The sequence below is a fragment of the Anolis sagrei genome, chromosome 5 (genome assembly GCF_037176765.1).
Source record: "Anolis sagrei isolate rAnoSag1 chromosome 5, rAnoSag1.mat, whole genome shotgun sequence".
NCBI lineage: Eukaryota > Metazoa > Chordata > Lepidosauria > Squamata > Dactyloidae > Anolis > Anolis sagrei.
In genome coordinates this window covers 19,366,307-19,391,332 of record NC_090025.1, presented here as the reverse complement: position 1 = coordinate 19,391,332, position 25,026 = coordinate 19,366,307, and the positions used below count along the sequence as shown (strand labels likewise).

The window sequence follows — 25,026 nt, the reverse complement described above, 5'->3', positions numbered from 1 at the left end:
GGATGCCCATCCCACTAAGAACTTGCCACAATTTATTATGATCCACACAGTCAAAGGCTTTAGAATAGTCAATGAAGCAGAAGTAGATGTTTTTCTGAAACTCCCTGCCTTTCTCCATTATCCAGCGGATATTGGCAATCTGGTCTCTCGTTCCTCTGCCTTTTCTAAACCCAGCTTGAACATCTGGCAACTCTCGCTCCATGTATTGCTGGAGTCTTCCTTGCAGGATCTTGAGCATTACCTTACTGGCATGAGAAATAAGGGCCACTGTACGGAAGTTGGAGCAGTCTTTCGCATTTCCCTTTTTTGGTATGGGGATGTAAGTTGATTTTTTCCAGTCTGATGGCCATTCTTGTGTTTTCCATATTTGCTGGCATATGGCATGCATCACCTTGACAGCATCATCTTTTAAGATTTTAAACAGTTCAGCTGGGATCCCGTCGTCTCCTGCTGCCTTGTTGTTAGCAATGCTTCTTAAGGCCCATTCAACCTCACTCCTCAGGATGTCTGGTTCTAATTCATTCACCACACCGTCAAAGCTGTCCTTGATATTGTTATCCTTCCTATACAGATCTTCTGTATAATCTCGCCACCTTCTCTTGATCTCTTCAGCTTCTGTTAGGTCCCTGCCATCTTTGTTTCTTATCATACCAATTTTTGCCTGAAATTTACCTCCAATGTTTCTAATTATCAGGCTAAGGTTTTACGTGATTTATTGGCACTTACCTATTTAGGATGGTTGACTGTACAACCAAATATGTGTGTATGTATGTGCCTTCAAGCCACCTGCCAATTTAATACCAACCCCATTAATTATAAGGGTTTTTCTTAGGCAAGGAATACTCAAATATGGTTTTGCTGCGTCCACCTTCTGAAATATAGCGCACAGCATCTCATATTCATTTGTGGTCTCCCTTCAAACTACTAAACTATGATCCTGCATAGATTCCAAGATCTTACAGGATCTGATACCTATAGTATTTCGACCAAACTACCACATCTATAGCAAGTTAAATGAACCGTAGGGCAGGCTGCCATGCAGAGTATGAGACCTGTGCCTATCCCATTGTTGATCCTTAGACCACTGAAAGACATAGACCACTCTTTCCCCAAAATTAGAAGTGATGTTCCTAAGTTCAGCAGTATCACTCTATGTTTAATTGTTTTTCAATGTAATCTGTACTTGAAAAAGAGGCCCTATATGGAAAAGAATAGAATCTGGTTCTATTTTTTCCACCTCTTTTTCAAGTACAGAGCACACTGAAAAGCAAGTGATAATGTTGGAAGTAGGACTTTCTATAGAGTCAGAGAATCTATACAATCCCCAACCCAGAAATTCAATTTATTATGACCAATCCCCACCTTATTTCCCCATATATGAGTTATTGTTTAAACTTTTAGTTTCGGCAAAATACTATTAGGTTTCCATTTCTGAAATCTGGATTTGTTTCCCTTTATTGCATTAAATATGAGATTTGAGATCAAATTGTCATTTGGTAGATGACATTGCCAAGTGGCAAATGGATTTACTAAATACAAAAATCAAAGTAACGTAAACCTTGAAAAGAGAATATGTTGTAACACTAATAGCAGTCCCTCTTGAACCTTATAATATATCTTTGACATTTGTGAAGTATATTTTTAAGCTTATGCATTGCACATTGATGGAGCTGCTCTCCAAGGGATTGATCAGGCTTAAATCTACATTGCTAAAGACACCAGGAGCTCTCAGAGCATTTACTATAGCCTTGCTTGTCTTAGTTTTATTGTATTGGTTTATTTGTTCTTTATTCTTCATCATTTATGGATCAAAGTGATCCCCATGCTTTGGCTATCATTATTTTAGTAAGTTATCAATTTCAGAAATGCTCAGGTAGAATGAAAAAGTAAGACCTGCCCTTCTGTATGCACAGAAACCTGTAACATAAAATGAACATCACTGGAAAGACCTGTTGACTCTGAGCTCATCAGTACCAGAAGGCAAGATCCAGCATGCAACCTCGTTCGTGGCAAGAATACAAGATACAGCTTACACCCTCCATATGACAAGTGCTAATGCAGGTAATTAAACAGGTGGAATAATAAGTAGGACTGGCCTGGGATAGGCATTTTCAGACCTGCATAATCTTTGTGCAGATTAACCTAAGATCTCACACTCTACTGTGATGCTGAGTGAAAGCAGACAAAAATCAGTCCTTTATTCTCTTACTCATCTTCTAAATCAGAAATGTGCATTCTATGTTAAATGAAAAGTCCAATATTGTATTCAGTAACCCAAGTAACATATTATATGTATGTTGGGTCTGAGTTGCTCAAAACAAATTGGCTACTGGAGCTCAACTGGCCTTGAACGGACAAATCCGCACAGAGTATATGAAGCAGTATGACAAATTGTAGCTTCTTCAGATTAACATCCTATGCAGTGTATAGACTGTTGTTTAAATAATGTTTTTGCTATTAGTTTATACTAACTTCATCTTAATTTATTGGCCTAATATTAAATGGAGCCTCCAGTAGAGCAATGGGTTAAACCCTTATGCCGGCAGGACTGCGGACCAAAAGGTTGATGGTTCGAATCCAGGGAGCAGGATGAGCTCCCATCTGTCAGCTCTGACTTCCCATGCAGGGACATAAGAGAAGCCTTCCACAGGATGATAAAACATCCGAGCATCTCCTGGGCAATGTCCTAGCAGGCGGTCAATTCTCTCACACCAGAAGCAACTTGCAGTTTCTCAAGTTGCTCCTGTCACAGGAAAAAAATAAATGACATAAAGCAGGCATTATATTAATATGAATTCATTCATAAATCTGTCATTCAGTAGCCAAAATAGGACCATTAATACATCACAGATGATAGGCTGAGGCTTTCTGGATTCTATGACGCTTTGGATTAATTTGACAAATCAATTCAGCAAAGGAAAATGCTCTTATAAATGAGGAATGCTGATCAATGTATATATTTTACCTGGACTTAGCTAGTGGATTTGGGATGGGTTGAATTCTTTGTCACAGTTAAGGCATGCTTTCCTAGGCCCTTTTCATTGTAAAGTTTTGAAATTGGACAATGAGGCTTATGGTTGTGTCTGAACAACAGTTCTGTCAGAGACAACACATTAAAATACAAATGTGGGTAATGCCTTTGGGGGCAGAACCAAATTTCTAGTTGGGAAAATACACAAGGGATGCACATCCAAGGAGTTTTTGTGTAAGGGCAGAGGGGAGTAGACTTTTTATATGAAAAAATAGATTAAGTGAATCAAAATTAATTACTTTTGTGGAACCATGTGCCACAAAACAAAGTGGTGGTAATATAGTGCCAAGTACAAACATTGCAGCTGCTGAAACACATTTCCATTTCTTGAATCTTTGCATTAATTGCATTGACTGTATTTGATGGATAACTAATGTGTGTAACCAGTAATATGGTGGATGTTGCTGGCATATTTGGCTTTCTTTATTTGGATTCTACTAGTAGATAAACTAGCATATTCACAATAACCAAGATTCAAAAACTGAACAAGAGAATAAATTATTAAACCTTAAAAAATAGATTACTTTTCCATTCACATTTCATTTTCATTGTATTTTATTTCCCCAATTATATTTGATTAAATATTGCCAAAAGTATTCAAATAGATACATTTAAAATTGCCATCAATTAAAACAGATTCAGTATCCTTTCCTTGGAAATAAAAAATTCTCCAGAATCCACATGGATGATTGATATAGGGACATGCTTTCTTTCTTTCTTTCTTTCTTTCTTTCTTACTTACTTACTTACTTACTTACTTACTTATTTTTGCAGAAATTCAATTTTAATCAAGATCAAATACAGCACATCGGTATGCTTGTTTCCCCCTCCCCCCAAATCTACACATATATATGTATTCATAAACACACACACACTTCTGTGCAGTGCCTACAACAAATGTTCTTCATTATATTATTCTCTCATTTCACCCCTCCCAGTGCATTGACCTCCTGTCCTTTGGCTTGAAGACATTCGTAGAATCATAGAATCATAGAGTTGGGCGAGAACTCATGGGCCATCCAGTCCAACCCTCTGCCAAGAAGCAGGAAAATCACATTCAAAGCACCCTTGACAGATGGCCATTCAGCCTCTGTTTAAAAGCCTCTAAAGAAGGAGCCTCCACCACACTCTGGGCCAGAGAGTTCCACTGCTGAACAGCTCTCACAGTTAGGAAGGTCTTCCTAATGTTCAGGTGGAATCTCTTTTCATGTAGTTCGAAGCATTTGTTCCACGACTTAACCTACAGGTCAGCAGAAAACAAGCTTGCTCCCTCCTCCCTATGACTTCCCTTCACATGGAATCATAGAGTTGAAAGAGACCTCATGGGCCATCCAGTCCAATCCCCTGCCAAGTAGCAGAAAAATTGCATTCAAAGCACCCCCAACAGAAGGCCATCCAGCTTCTGTTTAAAAGCTTCCAAAGAAGGAGCCTCTACCACACTCCAGGGCATAGAATTCCACTGCTGAATGACTCTCACAATCAGGAAGTTCTTCCTAATTTTCAGATGGAATCTCCTTTCTTGTAATTTGAAGCCATTGTTTTGCGTCCTACTCTCTAGGGCAGCAGAAAACAAGCTTGTTCCCTCCTCCCTATGACTTCCCCTCATAGGGAGCGGAACAATGGCTTCAAACTACAAGGAAGAACATCTTGATACATGGCCCTCAACATGCCTCCTCTTAGCCTTCTCTTCTGCAGGTTAAACATGTCCAGCTCTTTAAGTTGCTCCTCATATACAACATTGCCCTTCCTTCCCAGTAAAACTTTCACTCATTCTTCCCTCTAGCACAGGAAAATCTAAAAATGGCAAGCAAATTTTTTAAGAAAGACCAAATTATGGAGCCTATTCTAAAGGTTTTCCCTTCTTCCCACAAAGTTCAAAGATAGTTCCCATTTTTGCTTTCTAATGGTTCAATATACATGAAATTTATATTATGCATGAAATCATTTAAATATTATATATAAAATTATCTTCAAGCTATGTGTATAAGGTGCATATGAAACATAAATTAATTTCACGTTTACACTGGAGTTCTATTGCTAGACTATTTAATTATGTCTATGAAAATATTCCCAAATCCTCACAAAAACCCAGAAATTTAAAAAACATGTGGTCCCAAGCATTTTGGATAAGGAAAACTCAAACTGTATGCTAACTATGATATTGGCTATTTAATTGAAACTGACTATGGTATTGGCTGTCTAACTGATTATAGTGAATTTCTGTAACAAAAATATAATGCCAATTAAAGCACTGAATCAGGGGCTCACTAAGGAGGGCTGAAAAATAGTATCGGAGGTCTGCATACTACCTCTAGATCTCACTTTGCTAATTGTTGCATTAATTATTCTAATTTACAGATGGAAGATGGAGAATGACAGATCAAGATAACAAAAGGAGTTCAGAGTTAAATGACAAGTAGTAGCAACTCCTTCCAAGTTTCAAAATGGGGGTATATGGGCACGTGCCTCCTAACCTAGGACTTTAACTTTTGCAAATATACAGCTCCCTAGTTTTTATATATCTGTTTCAATGTACATTACAGCAATATTAAGGAAGTTTCCCATATGGAGCTGGATGATAGGAAGAAGTGCATAATATTCTGTTCCTTGTTTAAGTAGTGGGGGGAGGCTTAGCACAACTTGGCGTAAACCATCAATACTGGCCTAGGAGCCATGTTATAATAGTGAACGTTGGATATATCTAATCAGGTTGTCTGAAAGTTGTTGCTTGGGAACTCCAGCAAAAAGTGACTTTGTTCTCATCTCTTAGATCTTTGAACTGATATTAAGTAAGTGTTCTTGTAGCTCAAGGGCACTCTCACATAAATTTCTGAAGTACTACTAGCGCCATCCTCTTAATATTATTATTCTGCTATGAATAATGAAACTTGCTAGAAAGTTTAGAATGAAGACATCCCAATTAAGGTAATAGGAGGCTGGAGCTTCTCTTGGGGCTACTGCAAGCTCTACAAATTACTTAAATCTAAAACCTCAAAGAGGTCCTGATAAATGCATTTGCATTCCATCAGAGTTTGGAAATAACTGTGTTTTTGTACCACAAAATCCAAAAAATGTCTCAATTAGCACTGGAAACATACAGGGAAATAGTTATGGATTCACAAGGGGAAAAATTAGGATTCAACGAATGGCTTGCAGGGACAGCAGGCACATGGTTTTTCATTCTGAATTGACATTCTGCCAAGCATAACCAATCAAGCCCCACATAATCACAAACACTTGCTGGTTAAAGGAATAACTCATCTTTATATGAGTAGTGGAAAGATGTGAACCTTGATGGTTTGAAAACTTTTCAGACACAGTTTTATGTTATTTGAAAAGTAGACTGCCCTCTAAAATTGTTCTGGGTTTATGGGGAGGAGATGTTTAACCAAGGACAACCTCCCTCAATCTGGTTCTATCCTGGTGTACTGGACTACAACTCCAACTCCAGAGGGTTGGACTGGATGGACCACAAGGTCTCCTCCAATTCTATGATTCTATGATTCCCATAGCTCACATCTATATCAGCCTTCCCTCCAAGCCTTTCATCTGACACACATCTTGGGGACATGACGTTGGGGAAAGCTGGCCTAATTCCTAGGATTCCCTCTCTCACCTGGGAGTTTAATCAATGAAATGAAATTACATTGAAATTAGTCTTCCACTTTTGCAGGTTTTAATTTTTGTGGATTTGATTATTCATGGATTTGATTAATAAAATCTATCTAGCAATCTTAGGTCCTCCAATGTAACTCTATGGTCACTTTCCATCATATTGAAGACCTAGAAAGTCCTATGTTCTTTCACACTAAAAATAGTGTTTCTTAATATGCGCTTTCCCTCACTTTCATGGGGGTCATGTGCCCCTATCTTAGTGAATGTGGAGGACTGATTGTAATGAGTAACCACATAATGGAACTAATCTCTGATCAGATATAAAGACATATCTACAAACATTCCTATTAAAAACTGAAATTGAAGATCCTACACATCACTGTCATAAGTGTACAATAAAATGGACCAAATATGGTCTCTCAGGGGTGTTTTTGCATTATTATTATTATTATTTAATTCCCAGGCTATAATAGTTCTGATTTTTGTGTGTGTCAGGAGTGACTTGAGAAAAAGCAAGTTGCTTTTGGTGTGAGAGAATTGGCCATCTGGAAGGACCTTGCCCAGGGGACACCCTGATGTTTTACCATCCTAGGGGAGGCTTCTCTCATATCCCCACATAAGAAGCTGGAGCTGAAAAATAGGAGCTCACCCCGCTTCTTCGATTTGAACCTCCAACCTTTCAGTCAACAGTCCTGCCAGCACAAGGATTTAACTCATTGTGCCACCGGGGGCTCCTATAGAGCTAATAATAATAATAATAATAATAATAATAATAATAATAATTGTATGTCTTGCCCAACTCTCCTCATTTTTGTAGCCCTTAAGCCTTCCACAAGCCACATGTTTTCTGGCCAAGGTGTACATACATGTGTGTGTATCTGTGAATGTTATTTCTTAGACACTCCTAGGAAATTGCAATTCATTTTTTAAATGGGCGTTGTGACCAACTGATGTGGTTAATTTACAAACATGTTTCAAATCAAAATGTTGTCTTTTTCCATTTTCTCCTCACTACTCAGTTTTTAGCATTTTGGAGATTCACTGCAACTTACAGAACTCTTTTGGTAAGAAAATGGTCGGCTACACCTCATATGATTCTCTGGTCATGAATCCCTTCCAAAACAAAATTGAACAATGAAGGTGGGAGGTAGCTCATTTTGTTGAAGTTCTATTTCATTATCTGGAGTTATTGTCTTATTGTGAACAATATGAAGGGTCTGTACGGCAACTCAGACCAATGTAAATGTTTTCACCAGGTGCCTCAACTTCTACCTCGAGGTGGACAACTAGATCGGAAGACCTAGAGGCAAAATAAGGTCAGAACTAAGATGGCATGTTAAGATGTATTATTGAAGGGAAGGGAAGTGGGTAGATTTGTAACACATCCCTATTTGAAGTTCTATTTCATTATCTGGAGTTACTGTCTTATTGTGAACAATATGAAGTGTCTGTACGGCAGCTCAGACTAATGTAAATGTTCCCACCAAGTGCCTCAACTTCCTCTACCTCGAGATGGACAACCAGATCGGAAGACCCAGAGGCAAAATAAGGTCAGAACTAACATGGCATGTTAAGATGTATTATTGAAAGGAAGGGAAGTGGATAGATTTGTAACACACCCCATGTTGTTTGTAAGCAATGTAGCTGGTGGCTTGCACTTGATGTGGTTGGAAAAAAAACCTTCCTTGGAGTGATTAATCAATATCAGCAACATTGCACGCAACCTATAATTCTGTTCCATCTTTCATAAAAACACAGATCCAAAGAAAGTAGCTACTCTGTGTTGTGCTTTAACAGTCTCTCCACTCCCATCCCTGTTCAGTTTGGCTTTATGACTTAATAATAAAAACCTTATTTATGGAAGATGAAAGAACCAAGAACTCTTACCACATCGGCAGTACTCATCCATCAAAGTGCTGTGGAGACAATGCCGATATTTGAACATAAGAGCATAACTCAGAGATGTGAGCCTATGAATTAATAAAGAGCTGTGTGTGTGTGTGTGTGTAAGTAAGAGGGAGAATATTACACTTGTTCTGAGATAATCGTGGGCTGCCAAATAAGGCAAAGCTTATGAACCCCAGGCAATTCCCAGGCTGTGGATTTTTAGCAACATGAAGTCCTATGAACTGCAAGCCAACTGCAAATGAAAAAGTAAGGCTTTGTGTTAAGAAAACGTGCACTGGATCTTTCCTTTACATGTTAAGAACCAGAAACACTCCGAAATAAAATAAACTTGGTGGGGGGGAGGAGGGGCAAAACTCTCAAAAATGACCTTGGGAACATCTACAAACTATAAAATATTGTGGACACAGATATAACAATATATTAAAACAATCTTAATGAATCCCAAAGACGGGAACGCCAACATTCAATTCCAAGGGGAAGGTGGGGTAGGGTGGGGTACAGTGAGAGGAGGGCACAGTTGCTGCCAAAAATCACTGGATTTTTATTTTGTTTACTGCAACATAGAACAAACTGTATTTAGCAATTTTATAATTTAGTCATTTCAGCTTTACTTGCACTTGGCCTACTGCCATTAGTTGCCTTAAGGTTTTCAAAAAAGCAAAGCTGGATTTTAATGTTTCAGATATATAATATCTGATCGCAGACTTTCAGGAAGATGTGCCTTGAGATAATATAAGAAAACATTTGAAAACATTTATAGAAGCAGGTAAACTGGTATGCACACTCTATATACTGGACCAAAAAACCCTTATATTGCAGCTAATAGTAAAAAGCATGTGGCTATGGGATTTGTACTCTGGGATTATGGGATTTGTAATCCAAAATAGTAAAATGGCACTAGATTGACTAGTACAATTTTAAAGTAGGAGGTGGCAACTTCAGAAGATCCAGAGACCCTTCTCCACCACCCCGGTCCACCTTTTTAGAAAATGGAATAACTAGAAGATTATTTCTATTTTTCCTATAGTAGGGATTGCGAAAATAAGGTGTATAAAAAGGGTTTGTTTTATAGAAGAGCTATACCCTGGAAATTGAAACCTCAATGTTTTAGAAAATGGAGATGGATGGATGGAGACCACAGAAATACAACCTTGGAGATCACATGTGCCTCACAAGCCATATGATACCAACTCCTAAAGAAACTGTCATGCCTCTCACTGCAATGTGGGAATAACATGGGAATAAGCTGACTTGACATTACAGGGTTATTGTAAAGATAACTGCATATAGTGAGACAAGTGAGGGAGGAAGGTAGGGATCATTAAATTACCAAAGTCAGGTTTATACATGCCATACTATTTCCAATTTATATGTATGGTTGTGAAAGCTGGCCAGTAAAGAAAACTGACAGGAAGAGAATAACTGATTTGAAATGTGGTGCTGGGAAAGAGTTGTATGGATACCATGGACTGCCAAAAAGAAATAAACGGATCAGCAAGCACATCAAGCCTGAACTCTCCCTAAAAACCGAAACGACTTAAATGAGGCTGTTATCCTGGGCATATTATGAGATGACATGCCTCATTAGAAAAAGATTATAATGCTTGGTAAAATTGAGGCAGTATAAATACAGTAAAACCACATCACAGGTGGATAAGATTCAATCAAGGAAACTACAACCCAGAAGTTGCAAGACCTGAGCATTGCTCTCAATAACAGGATGCTATAGAGTTCATATGGTCACTATAATCTGAAGTTAATTTGACAGCAAATAACAAGAACAACCCATCTCTGTCTTTGGAAATACTTTGTCGTTGTGTACCGTCAAACTGCTTCCAACTTACAACTCTTTCCCAGCACCACATTTCAAATCAGTTATTCTCTTCCTGGCAGTTTTCTTTACTGGCCAGCTTTCACAACCATACACATAAATTGGAAATAGTATGGCGTGTATAAACCTGACTTTGGTAATTTAATGATCCCTACCTTCCTCCCTCACTTGTCTCACTATATGCAGTTATCTTTACAATAACCCTGTAATGTCAAGTCAGCTCATTCCCATGTTATTCCCACATTGCAGTGAGAGGCATGACAGCTTCTTTAGGAGTTGGGATCATATGGCTTGTGAGGCACATGCGATCTCCAAGGTTGTTTTTCTGTGGTCTCCATCCATCCATCTCCATTTTCTAAAACATTGAGGTTTCAGTTTCCAGGTCCTCTCATGACAGTGTGTTACTTTATTAGTTTATTGAATATATATAAAAGCTATGTTTGATTCTCTAACCTTCCCTCCTTATTGTCCTTTATGGACTGTGGAAATAGAATCCTTCCAAAGTATGACGTCCATCGGCTCTACTGACGTTATATACCAATAGTAGTGAATTGGGTTGTATAGAATTCATCCAATTGAAAAAGTTAGAAAGAGTTGTTCAAGAGAGCAAAAGAGAAGATTTGCATATCTTACTAATGTTCATTTTTTAAACCAAAACAGAGACAAAAACAAGATCACAACCGTGTTTCATTTCATAAACAACAACATCCTCTATGCACTTACAGAAAAGGCAGTGTTTTTTGTGGGTACTCTGTCGGGGGGGAAAAGATGGAGGAACACAATAAAATCTGCCCTTTGAGACTTGTTCTTCTGTCAAGACGTTTGGAGTAGGAGGAGAGACTGCCTCAGGCTTCTCTCCTTGACAAAATGCCAAGATTATCTTCACAAAGACCAGATTTCCAAATACTTTGGATGGGAATTCATAGCATGGCTGTTTCTTGTACTCCATTCTTCATAATCCCAATAAGCCAAAGCCAGTGATGCAGAGCCCTGCATTGCTATCCAGTGGCATTCACAGTATTACAACTGCACACAGCACACATGCGTATGGGAACCTGCTGTCAAGGATTTTAAGCCTCATCCTTGAATATTCAAGGGTTGTTAAAAACAAAAATAATTTAAATATGCCTCTTTTCAATGGCAAAGCCAGATCCCAAGTGCTGACAAAAGGAAAGCCCAAGTAGGACCACAGAGGTACAAGAAGGAGAGAGAAGAGAGTTCTAGTGGACAAAAATCTGAAATGCTCCAAAATCCTAAATTGGTCACATGGATGGCTGAGGTAGTGATACCTTTTGCTTTCCGATGGTTCTATGTACACAAACTTTGCTTGATGTACAACATTATTAAAATATTGTATGAAATTATCTTCTGGTTATGTTTGTGGAACATAATTGAATTTCGTGTTTAGACTTGGATCCCATCTCCAAGATACCTCATTATGTATGTTTATGCAAACACAGGTATTCCAAAAAAATCCAAAAGGCTTCTGGTCCCATGCATTTCAGATAAGCGATACTCAGTCTTTATTATGGAGGAGATCTAGGCTGAATAGCTGGCCAGTTCACACCCTGAGCAAATGTTCTCCTCTTCAAAAGGAGAACACCCTGCTACATTTGAGTGCAGGTCCCATTTTCTTATACATGCTGAAGACATGCTGTTCTTAGCTCCCATGTTTTTGACCATAACTCCCAGAATCCCCTAACCAGCATTGCAAGTGCCCATATCTGCCTTTTATATTCCAAGCACTGTGTTTATTTAAATACTTCCTCTACTGCATGGATTTCTTACCAAACTCATGGAAACAGAACTCCACACCTGTAGTCTCAGGGCCTTACCTTTTCGGAACAACTCCTGAAGACTTTCAGCACTCTGATTCAATACAGCCCATATTTCCTCCTCTTGCAACGGTCCGCCACGAACCTCTAGGGCTTCTGCTAGTGATACGTGCATGTTATCTGAGGAAAAGAGACAAGACAACACTTGTTGAAAAATGCACCCAGACCCCATTCATCTCACTGCCTCCATATGGCATTTGCATGCAGTTGGGTAGAATGTTGACCTTATTTATTTATTTAGAACTTTTATATACCGGTCTTCTCACCTCCGCAGAGCAACAGTATCACAGACAATCGTTTAAAACATCATATCCCATAATACACTAAAACATTAAAATACTAAAATACAATCATAATACTAAATACAATCAAAATAATACTAAAATACAATCAAAATACTAAAATACAATAAAAAAACCTTAGAGCAAGAATAATTTTGTCTGGCACAGCTGTCACTCAACTTGCCTTCAAAACACCAGAAATGCACAGGAAGTCAAGTTATTGCTAGTTTGCAGGAAGCAAAAAAAAAAAATCTGTTTTGTGTAAGGCAGTTTTTTATGTTCAAATCCACTTCTACATTAAATAGGTTGCATAAACTTTTTTAAAAAACTCTGCTTCCTGTTTTGGATTCATTGTTCTACCTTCTGCCATGGAAATACAGCTAGTCTTCCACCTCTGTGGGCTTGATTTTTGATGGTTCACTAATTTGATTAAAATGATGTCTTTGGGAATTTTTAGGTCCTCCAGTGCAATTCTATATTTGATTTCCACCGCAAGTTTACCATAGAGTCATGCTGGAGGACCTAGAAATTCCTAAAGGTGTGTTCTCTATGGTAAAAAAATATACTTTTCACTTTCATGGGTGATCCTATGCTCCTTATAGCAGTGAATGTGGAATGCTGACTGCATTCATTCTATTCATTGCATTTGTTTAACTATCACCACGAGAGGTTTGGACCAGCCTTCTCAAATGTACCACTCCCTGATCTCTTAGACTACACCTCTCAGCATCTTTTACCAGCATAACAATTGGAGCTACAACCCAACCCATCCAGAGGGCACCAGGCTGGAAAAAAAACTGGCCTAGAGGCAGGTAATTGGACAATCGAGCTAATTGCATCTATACTGATTGACATCAGTTCTTCAGGCTTTTAAAACAGTTATTTCCCAAACCTCCTTGGACAGGATACGAACTGAAACTGAAACTTTTTACATATGACCATGGATTCTACCAATCAACCCCTCTAAGAACGTCCATGAGCTATTAAACCTGTACTAAACAACATATTGCTCAGATTGATATATGAAGAGGGCAACCTGCTTCTAAGCAGGGCTTCATGAGACTCCATTAACTGTGTTTTCCACCTAATCCCTGCTTGTTGAGCTGCCAGATGGAATAATTCTTTCCAACTATTTGCAGTGGTAACATTGCAGTACAGCTGAAGTGAGACAAGTCATTCCCACTGGACTGTGCTATAAACCACTTGAAAGCATAATTAGTGTAGCTTGTTTGTATAAATCTTAATGCCTAAGACAGTGATTTATTGACATTTTATGACCAAGAACATATAAAGTATCCACTCTAATGCATAGGTTCCAACAACTCTTTCACTTGATATCTAAGCCTATGTCTGCTGGGGTGGAAGGAATAATCAGTCTCAAACCAAATTCTGACAACATTCATTATAAATTCTTCTGGAAAACACTTCTATTTTATTTATGGAATCAATAAATAAGTGATAGAACAAGCAAGATGGAAACCTATTGGAAATCTACCCATCTTCATGACTTCACACATCTGAAAACGGGTGTTATTCCCCCCCCCCCCCAAAAAAAAAAGAGAGAGAAAGAATAATGTTCAATTTGCAAACAAGATAATATAGACAAGGTTTGGGGGAATCCCAAGATCTACAGATGCAGAAAGAAATTTTAAAACAGAAAATAAAGCTGCGGAATTGGAGGCAATATCCTGGAAGGCAGCATGCTTGGTTGGCACCCTGAACAGCAGCACGCCACATTGCGACAATTTGTTGTGGGTTCCAGCTGCATATTTAAAAACCAGTACAAACTGTATTACTTTTATATGACCCCAACAGCAACCGCTCAAAAGTACTTTAGGATGTGATATGAGATCTGTCTGAACCAGAGTTTGTGTTGATATTTCCAGGTTAAAGTCGGAACTGATGTGACAAATGAGAAGTCACTGCTCCAGTTCAATAGCATGGGTTAAGTTAAATGTTCTGAGCTATTTCATATTGCCTGTAATCCTGTCAATTTGCACTGCCAAGAATTGTGTGCTGCAGATATGTTCATAAAAAAAGAACTGCAGTTGTACAGATATGTTAGCAAGCAAAGAACCAATGCTTCTATTTTTTTTAAAAAAAAAACTTTATTTCAGCTACGCATAAAAATTCTGACAAAAATTGTTTTCTTTGATAATAAAAAAGGGGGAGACAGTCATTTATTTAAATTGGATGTTCACTATATCTCACCTTTACTCTGAATTATCTAGATCAGTGGTTCCCAGCCTTTTTGTGACCAAGGACTACTGAACCAGGGACCACTCTCCAACATTAGTACAAAAAGGGTTACAAATCGGTTTTTGGTCAACTTTAGATTCAGTTTGGTTATTTGGGGGTGCTGATTCAGAAAACTGCATCGGATAGACCACATCAGCTCTAGTTTCTGATACAGAAAATATGCCCTCCAGTGTTCGCCATCTTCTCACCCATAGAAAACCATATTTAATCAATCTTGGCACTATAAGAGGGTTTTGCAAGACCAATCGCTCTTGTTGCAATGGTGTAGTAACAGTGAGGCCCTGGACCATACTTTAGTTTTTGTAGACCACTGGTGGTCCACGGACCACAGGTTGGGAACCATTGATCTAGATTGATGGAAATAAATTTCTGGGAGATGTATCCCAGGAGTTAAAATAAATTTGCTCCCAACAAGAGCACACAGTGAAAGCTATGATAATCATTTCATTAGGTATCCAGTTGAAACTAAAATAGGATTTAGTTCCAGCCCAGAAAGAACTTTTCTAATTTCTGAGAAAACATTATAAATAGTACCTACAGCTTGGAGAAATATGTTTCTTTAAGTGTTTGCAGGAATTATATTCTTTTGGAAGCACTGCTGTGCTCCATATCCTTTGTTTTTCTAGGTTTTGTATATAATGTAAGCCATCTGGATCTGGGTGTGGGATTTACAGCATGCCTAGAAACACAGAGAGATTTAAAGTGGCACAAGCCACTCTTTACTTTCCCCATGCTCTCCATTTCAAAAAAATCCATCCACAATCTTTCAAAAGTGAACCAATTTTCCTTGAAGTTAGCAACTCTCAATATGCCTCCATCCTGCCCTCCAATTTCTTCTTTTTCATCTGATTTGCATAGTTCCAACTCATTACAGAATGAGAGATAGATAGATAGGAAAGAAGGAAAGAAGGAAAGAAGGAAAGAAGGAAAGAAGGAAGGAAGGAAGGAAGGAAGGAAGGAAGGAAGGAAGGAAGATCAGGATGAAAACTATTCTTCTTTGTGACTTATAACATTGTTTAATTCCTGCTTTTCTAAATCATAACTGGCTAGATCACTTAAAATTAAAATCATCCAGAGAATTTTATCTCAAAATGCTTCCAGAAAGAAAAGTCCGCTGTTCAAATATTTTTGTTTTGTCTCCCACTATTATGTTCAACCTTTTGCAGCATAACAGTTCAAGTGTTGTTTATCTCCTATTATTATGTTTAACCTTTTGTAGCAAAACTGGCCTCGCGTGCCTTATTCAGTCTTCTCCTATCAAAATAAAACTATTTGAAAATGTTGGATGTGACCTGCATATGCAGAGAACCAACCGGAGGCTAAAATATTCTATATCCTGACCCAAGGAATATCTTTAAATCTCCTCTTGCCCTTCCTCATGTCAGATAAAAAACTATAAAGCAAGCTCATATTCCCAGCGGTATCCTTCAGAAGAACTCATTTTATAGAGGCAGCCTTTAGCTCTCCAATTGGACATAGCATTCACATTAATGCTTCACTAGTGTGTAGAAGGATATCATCCTCAGATCTTGTAAAAAACCTTCTAGAACCTTAAAGGCTAACTTTTCTTAACATGACCAAGCATTTATCCTCTATATTTTTGCCTGGAAAATTGTCAGCGATTTACGTTGCTGAATTAAGCAGAATTTAGACTATCCAATTGATTGAAAAACTAGAAAATTTACACACTCAGTAAAATATGTAGTATATTTCTCTTCATTCCCTTTCCATTCAAACTGGTATCATTTTATTAAGTTTCCAAACATCTCCATTCTCCATCTGGACCATAGAGAACATAAAAATGAGTTGGTAAAATCCATGCAAGTACTGCAGTGCTAACAAGCTTTGCAGGAGTAATTTTTATACACTTTCTATTTTTTTTTTTTATGAATCATTATGGTTAGTGATATTTCATATTCTGTCTGATGCAAAGGTTTTGTAATTTTTACAAAACCAATCATATTATACATAAAATAAAACTTAATGTGTGGCACATAATTGAGCAATGGCATTTATGAGCTGTAGTCCACTGAAAGCATGTGAATGTGTGTGTACATGCTTTCCAGTCACCTATTGACTTCTGGTGACCCAATGAATTTCACGGAGCTTCCATAGGCAAGGAATACTCAGGGGAGGTTTTGCCAGTTCCTTCCTCTGAAATATAGCCTACAGCAACTGGTATTCATTAGGAGTCCCTATTCAAGTACTAAGAAGGATTGAACTTGCTTAGTTATCAAGGTAAATGGAGATCTGGTGTGTTTCGTGTATTTGGAGGCCATTGAAAGCTTATACAATTGAATCATAAAACTGAAAGATACCATTAGGGCCACCCAGTCTGATCACCTGCAATGCAGGAATACACAATCAAAGCACCTCAACCATATAAAACATGGTGCCAAAAGAACTCTTTTGTTGGTTTTGCTGCAGTTTAATCCTTCCAAAATTCCACCATTTCTATATACAGGTAAAAGAGCTAAGAACACATTACCCTTTTTTGAAATGAATTACTCAGTCCCTCTGATTTTACAATGGACGTATGACAAGCATATCCCCAAAATGCACCTCCTGTTTCTCATTTCTAAGATCCACCTTGGGAACCAGATCAACTTGTTTCTTTGATGTGCTCTGTGTCACCAAATGTCATGTTCCAATCCAAGCTTCAAGACACATGGAATTGTTCCTCTCAATCTCACATTTTAAAAAAAGAAGAAGAGTATTTTGGGGTATTCACTTTAGATAGCAATGATTTCATGATCTGAGCAATGCTAACTTTAGCACCAAACATGATGCCTCATTCTACAGGGCTCTTCAACAAGATGGGTAATTATAAGTGGAAAATAATCCTTGTAAATGTGAATGAACCTTGTAATTAATTGCGTAGTGTTCTTGAATCACAGTTCTTCAAACTACAAGAAATAAATTCCACTTTTGTATTTTCCAAGTAATGCTATGCATATTTCAGCAGAGTCTGCTCCAAAATGGCACGTATCTTTCTAGGTGTGTTTTCTCCTTCCCACAACTTTCTTTCTTAATTGGCATTTCATGCAACTGAGGCTAATCCAATAAACGAAAGTGACTAGGAGTATTTCCAAGAGCTAGTTAGCATTGGTAACCCTATTTAAACAGGCAGATGAACTCATTAGGTCTCCCTAGTTGCTACTTTTAACAGCAGATGTGTCCCCCCCCCCCCCCAGGCCACAAATAAGAAAATGAAGTTTCAATTCTGATTAAGGAGCAAAGATGCATTCAGTTCTTATCAAATTTGTTTGCCACTATGAAGCATAGAAAATAAATGAAAGAACTGTGATGGTAACAATAGTATGCCCCCTGAAATAAGAATTCTCTCCCCTTTCCCATTAACTTTTCCTTCTGTGTCTGATTTTCTGCTTTGCAAAGACGGAAGACCTTGCAAATTGTTCACACCTCGAAGTCTTGCTATTTTGTGTTGTTGAAGGCTTTTGTGGGTAGAATCAATAGATTGCTGTGAGTTTTCCAGGCTGTGAGTTTTCAAGGACCTCACAGCCTCTGAGGGTTCCTGCCATAGATGTGGGCAAAACATCAGGAGAGAATGCTTCTGGAACATGACCATACAGCTCGGAAAACTCACAGCAACCCATCTTGCTATTTTCCTTGGTAACTTTTCCTGCTGCTTTTCTTTGGATGCCAAAACTCTATTTCTAAATGCTCAGGTGAAGTTTTAAAGTTACTGCAATTCCAGTAACTTGGGGACTGAATAAATATTTTATTGGGATAGAGGTGGCAGAATTGAATTAGGGGGCATAACTTCACACACACACACAGACTTTTTTTTGAGCTTAGTTGTACTCCTGAGCATCAGTAGTATTGCTGCCAATCTTCAAATTATAGTTTCGAATAATGGTTAACTTTAATGGCAATTTAAAAATTCTGCTAGTGAACAGTTAGTGGCATAGATCCCCTATGAAAGCAAAAAACTCATTAATAAAGGAATTGCTATTTTTTAATGTGGAGTAACACCTGTTTAGGAATTTCTAGGTCTCCCAGCATAACCTTATGGTCAACTTCTACTGCAATTGCATTTGTAGAACCTAGAGATTCATAGAAAGGTGTTCTCTCTAGAAATCTGCAAATCCTCAAACATGACTAAAGAAGGCCAACAAGAGAGTCACATTGGAGGAACGAGAGATTCCTACATAGAAGATTTTAATCAAATCCATGAATCATTAAATCTGCTTTTATCATCTTACTCTATAGAGCCCCCGGTGGCGCAGTGGGTTAAACCTCTGTGCCGGCAGGACTGAAGACCGACAGGTCACAAGGTTCAAACCCGGGGAGAGGCAGATGAGCTCCCTCTATCAGCTCCAGCTCCTCATGCGGGGACACGAGAGAAGCCTCCCACAAGGATGATAAAAACATCAAAATCATCCAGGCGTCCCCTGGGTAATGTCCTTGCAGATGGTCAATTCTCTCACACCAGAAGCGACTTGCAGTTTCATAAGTCGCTCCTGACATGACGAAAAAAAAATCTTACTCTGTGAACTGGATTGAGGGTTGATTTCTTCGTGTTGGAAATCTTCATGTCAATTCAGATTTATAGCAAGCCCAAGGCAACCCTATTACTGAACCTTCTGAGGCTAAGAGTATGAGACTTTCCTGTTGAACCAAGAAAGACCAGTGTTTGAATCTCAGCTCAGCCAAGACACTTTGTGGGTGATCTTTAGCAAGTCACACCTCAGTCTCAGCTGGGTAACCTCTCCTGAATCTCTCCTGAACAAATCTTGTCTAAAGAAATCTGCTGCCATAGGTTGTAAATTACTTGAAGCTTACTTCTTGGGAGGAGAGCAATGTCCAGTCTCGATAAAATAGTGAAGAGTAGAGACATCAGACTGGCAACAAAGATCTGCCTAGTCAAAGCCATGGTATTCCCTGTAGTCACCTACGGATGTGAGAGCTGGACCTTAGGGAAGGCTGAGCGAAGGAAGATCGATGTTTTTGAGCTGTGGTGTTGGAGGAAAGTGCTGAGAGTGCCTTGGACTGCGAGAAGATCTAACCAGTCCATCCTCCAGGAAATACAGCCCGACTGCTCACTGGAGGGAAAGATACTAGAGACAAAGTTGAAGTACTTTGGCCACATCATGAGGAGACAGGAAAGCCTAGAGAAGACAATTATGCTGGGGAAAGTGGAAGGCAAAAGGAAGAGGGGCCGACCAAGGGCAAGATGGATGGATGGCATCCTTGAAGTGACTGGACTGACCTTGAGGGAGCTGGGGGTGGTAACGGCCGACAGGGAGCTCTGGCGTAGGCTGGTCCATGAGGTCACGAAGAGTCGGAGACGACTGAACGAATGAACAATACAACAACAACACAAAAACATTCATATTTATATAAAATATATAGATTTAAAAATCAAATGAACGTCAGTTTAAGAGAGTCTACTCTGTTTTCATAATCAGTTCCCTTGAATGATGCCAGTATTTTTTTTTCACAAAAGTAATATGTGAAATAATTTCTGTAGGAAAAACAGAAAATAGAAGCTGCAGAAATAATTACTCAACTTCCTCTCTGACCTATGACATTTGTAATTCAGAGCTTAACAAAAAGAAATTGTGTCTAAAATACCAAAGGAAAGTGTCTCTACAAGGCACAGTGTCTCATTTTTGTGCAATAACCATTTTTCATTGAATGACTCAAGCACTGAATTGTTCAATTGATCCTGAGAAATAATACTATGGTATATATGAGTTTGGCAAAGTTACTGTACTTGTTTTGGTGTACAATTTCCAAATTCTCCTAGCTATGGTGCCATTGAATTTCGGTATTGCCTCAGTTAATGCAATACATTTTATATGTTATACAGCCCCCTACAATGTAATATTTCTCACAAACACTGGGGTTTATGTAAAATTAAACAGGTACTTTGTGTGTATGTTTCTTTTTTGACTGTTCCACAATTGTTATGAACCACCCGTAACATTGCTGGTCTCCCCAATCAGTGGATCACAAGGGATATTATACTGCAGACATGATCACAATAAATCCAATGTTGCAAGATTGGCATTCTCATTCTCAATGTTCCCAGGCATAACTTACCATTATGAAATAAAACATAATGGTGAGTTATGCAAAAGAATTCCACATTGTGTACATAGAGGTGAGAGCCAGTGTAGTATAATGATTTGAGGATCAGACTACATCTCTGGAGACCAGGATTATTTATTTATTTCCTATATTTTTACCCCGCCCTTCTCACCCCCGAGGGGGGACTCAGGGCGGCCTCACAAAAGTATCATAGGATGCTGACATCACAAAAACAATTAGCAATCAGCACTACATTAAAATATTAAAAACAGTAATTAAACAATTGATTAAAAACACGCCCGTTAGAATCAGAATCCAAAATCCAGAGTCCAAGGTCCTGTCTGGGTCAATTCACTGCCTTAAAACTTCTTTTACTTGCTGTTATTATTGGTCGATTTGGTTCCCCCATAAGTTGGAAACAACTTGAAGGCACACACCAACAACAATACAAGAAAGTTTCCATTCTGTTTTGAAATCTACCTAATTATGATGAAAAGTTGGAAAGAGATCATTAATTGGCATGAGTTAGAGAGGGTAGAAGTGGCATATTACACACTCCAAGAGTTGATAATATTTACAATCCAAAATGGAGATAAATTTATCTGTTTGAAAAAATAATTGACAAACAACACTGATTCATTCTTTCTTTGGTTACTACAGTGGTTCTCAACCTGGGATCCCCAGATATTTTTGGCCTACAACTCCCAGAAATCCCAGACAGTTTACCAGCAGTTAGGATTTCTAGGATTTGAAGACCAAAAACATCTGGGGACCCCAGGTTGAGAACCACTGGGTTACTAGCATTGGTGGTATATAACAGAGAACACACTGTAATCTAGCAGTCAGAGATATCATTTAGACCAGATTTGCCCAACCTAGGTCCTTCCAGTTGTTTTAGAGAACTCCCAGTTTTCCAAGGCAGCTTGACCAATACTCTGAGTTGAAGGGAGCTGTAATCCAAAACACCTAGCAGGATTTGAGAAATCTGTTTTAGACCTTACATGAAGAAGGTGAATGCTTTCCTAAAGGTACTGAATTTTTCTCATGAATGATTTATGATGAATCAGTGGTTCAGACAGGAACTCTGAATGCCTCCAGGAAAGATTAGGTGCATAACCTGGTTTTTTGTTTTGTTTTGTTTTTGTTTTTTTGGGTTTTTTGCCCACACAATGAAGGAGAACCACAGACAACACACAAGATACTGAGTCCTATAATTTTCCTCTATTCTCCCCTTAGCTACAACCTTATTCATTCACCCTGTCAAAGCTAACTCTAAATGTCATGGGCTTGAGATCACTTGCCCTTCAAATTCTTTTCCCCTTTGTCAAAAAGGCTTGCGTTTCTTCAGATGAACAAAATCCGAGATTTCCTGAAGGACAGGTGGAATTTTAAGCTGCTGGGATTGTGCATCTATTTTAGGTCTGGTTAGGGAAGGGTTGCCACTGTCAATAGAGGGGATCCCTAGAAATCTGATTAAGGCTTTGGAGCAAAGACAGCTTTACAGCAGGAAACGGCATGCATTTTAAACTGACTTGGGGTCGTAGCACCAGATGGAATAAGGTTGCGGAATCAGCTTTCCCTTTATCCAAGGAGACAATCTTCCAACCATTCTTTTTCATACTGTAGGTATAACCCTTTTCAACAGACGGCTTGCTTTTACAAGTTGAAACTAGTTTTAATAGCTTAATCATACAGGCATTTCTGTAATATTTCTTGTCATGGCTGACTGTATTATAAAGAAATCATAGTATCGGTGAATAGCCACAGGGCCCACCGAAAGAGACGTCTCATCATGAGTTTAATCACTCCTGATGTTTATCGCAGAAGAGGGGGAAAATTTCTGAGAGATAGCCATGTTATAACACACATACATATGGTTTCTGAAAGAATTGCTGAAGTGGACAGAAAACATCATACCCGCCTAAAAAACAAGAAAACACACATGCATACACAGTGATGCAAATGAAAAAGGAAAAAGTTAGAGCACTGCATGTGGACTCTTTGGTATCCACTGGGTTTTGGTTCTAGGACAGTGGTTCTCAACCTCCCTAATGCCGCGAGCCCATAATACAGTTCTCTCATGTTGTGGTGACCCCCAACCACAACATTATTTTTGTTGCTACTTCACAACTGTAATTTTGCTGCTGTTATGAATTGTCATGTAAGTATGTGGTATGTAGGATGTATTTTCATTCAGTGGACGAAATTCAGCACAAATGCCTGATATGCCCAAATTTGAATTCTAGTGGGGTTGAAGGGGAGATTGATGCTGTCATTTGGAAGTTGTAGTTGCTGGGATTTATAGTTCACATACAATCAAAGAACATTCTGAACTCCACCAATGACTGAATTGAACCAATCTTGGCACACAGAACTCCTATGACCAACAGTAAATACTGGGGTGGTTTGATAGGCATTGACCTTGAGTTTTGGAGTTGTAGTTCACCTACATCCAGAGAGCACTGTGGACTTAAACAATGATGGATCTGGACCAAACTTGGCACGAATACTCAACATGCCCAAATGTGAATACTGGAGGAGGTTAGAGATAATAGACCTTGACATTTGGGAGTTGTAGTTGCTGGGATTTATAGTTCAGCTACAATCAAAGAGCTTTCTGAACTCCAACAATGAGAGAATTGAGCTAAACTTCATACACAGAACCCTCATGACCAATAGAAAATACTGTGTCTTCTGATGGCCTTTGGCGACCCCTCTGATACCCCCTCGCGACCCCCCCAGGGGTCCCGACCCCCAGGTTGAGAAATACTGTTCTAGGACCTCCTTTGGATACTAAAATTTGTGGATATTCACATCCCATTATATGCAATGTAATATGACATCCATTACGGAAAAGTAAAATCAAGATCTGCTTTTTAAAATTTTCTTCTTCTTCTTTTTTTTTTTGAGGGGGGAGGGGGATATTTTCAAGCAATTGATGCATGAATCCACAGATAGAGAATCCAGAGGGCCAGCTGTACCAACTTTCAGTGCTTGTATAGAAAACTGTAGATTAAAAAATACTTGATATTTTTTTAAAATGTTTGTCCAGCTAGTCCAATACTGAATGCTTTAGCTAGTTTGGGTTTTTGTCAATAGCTTGTTTTATCATCAGATCCTAACAAACTGACTCATCTTAGCTCAGTGGAAGCAAGACAACTTTAAGTCATGGTTTATGAAGTTGCCTCATACTAAATTACTAACAGGTAGAATAGAGCCATTTTTATGAACTCCCAATACATTTCAACACCTTTGATAAGAGTGTGAAATATGCAGGTTTTCAGCTTTTGCTTAAACTCCACCTCATAAGTAAGAGTGTGATGTCTCAGCCAAACATCCATGGAAAAAGACCTTCACAGCCCAGTAATGTAATAGAATCTTCCAATGGCACTCTAGGAAGAGGCAAATGTTTGGCTCTTGGATGCAGCCTACTCTTGGACTAGTATATTTTCTGTAAGCATTTTTCCTTGGTGGAGAGACAACCCCCTGTTTGAGAGGCTTATCTTGTCTAGCAGAAATCATGCAATTAGCAGGGTTTAACTCCAGATTAGCTAAAAGACCTGCTCAAGGATTTTGCATTATTTTCTCTGTTTCTGCTTCTTAAAGCAGCCATTAAGATTAATTATATTTTAATTAAAGCAAAATGAAATTGCATCTTTAAAAAACCCAACCTAGTCTCAATGTTTAATATAAACAAAACATGTACTCTAATTTCTAAAATCCAAATTCAGCAAAATTCTATGAACACATTAAATCCAGGTATGGTTTTATTATGTACAAGATAAAACCTAAGTACTTGAATTCCAAGGCTACGCATTATTAAGTTAGTATCATACTATGGATCAATCAATATTATGAACAATGAAAATTTTTGATTACATGAATTTCTTAGCAACACACTTTAAGAGGGAACCAGACCGGCAAAGGGTTGAGAGACAAGGGCAATGAGATACTTGAAATATTGTTCCTTTAAAAATAAAGGGCTGAGATTTACCAGCCCACTAGATCTGATGGATTTAAATGAGAAAAGGATAGATTTTACCAGAACATTAACTTAATGGCTCAACAGAAGGGCTCTGCTTCACTGGAGGACTTCAAAATTGGACTGTCTTTCAACTCAACCAGGTTTGTTGTCGTGAGCAGGGTGCTTGACGGGACCAGTCCAGACAACATGAAAATACATTTTCCACCTCTTGAAAAACATTGATA

At 38.5% G+C, this 25,026-nt stretch overlaps 1 protein-coding gene across 5 annotated transcripts in view; it reads right to left on the bottom strand.

The window, feature by feature from the left end:
• Positions 1-25,026, bottom strand: part of PTPN13 (protein tyrosine phosphatase non-receptor type 13) — a 154,353-nt gene that overhangs the window by 108,539 nt on the left and 20,788 nt on the right. For all 5 annotated transcript variants that reach the window (XM_060779275.2, XM_067468582.1, XM_067468584.1 and 2 more), the window contains exon 2: positions 12,221-12,340. In XM_060779275.2, the coding sequence (XP_060635258.2) occupies positions 12,221-12,335 (115 nt within the window). In that variant the 5' untranslated portion in view covers positions 12,336-12,340. The remainder of the gene's footprint in view (positions 1-12,220; positions 12,341-25,026) is intronic.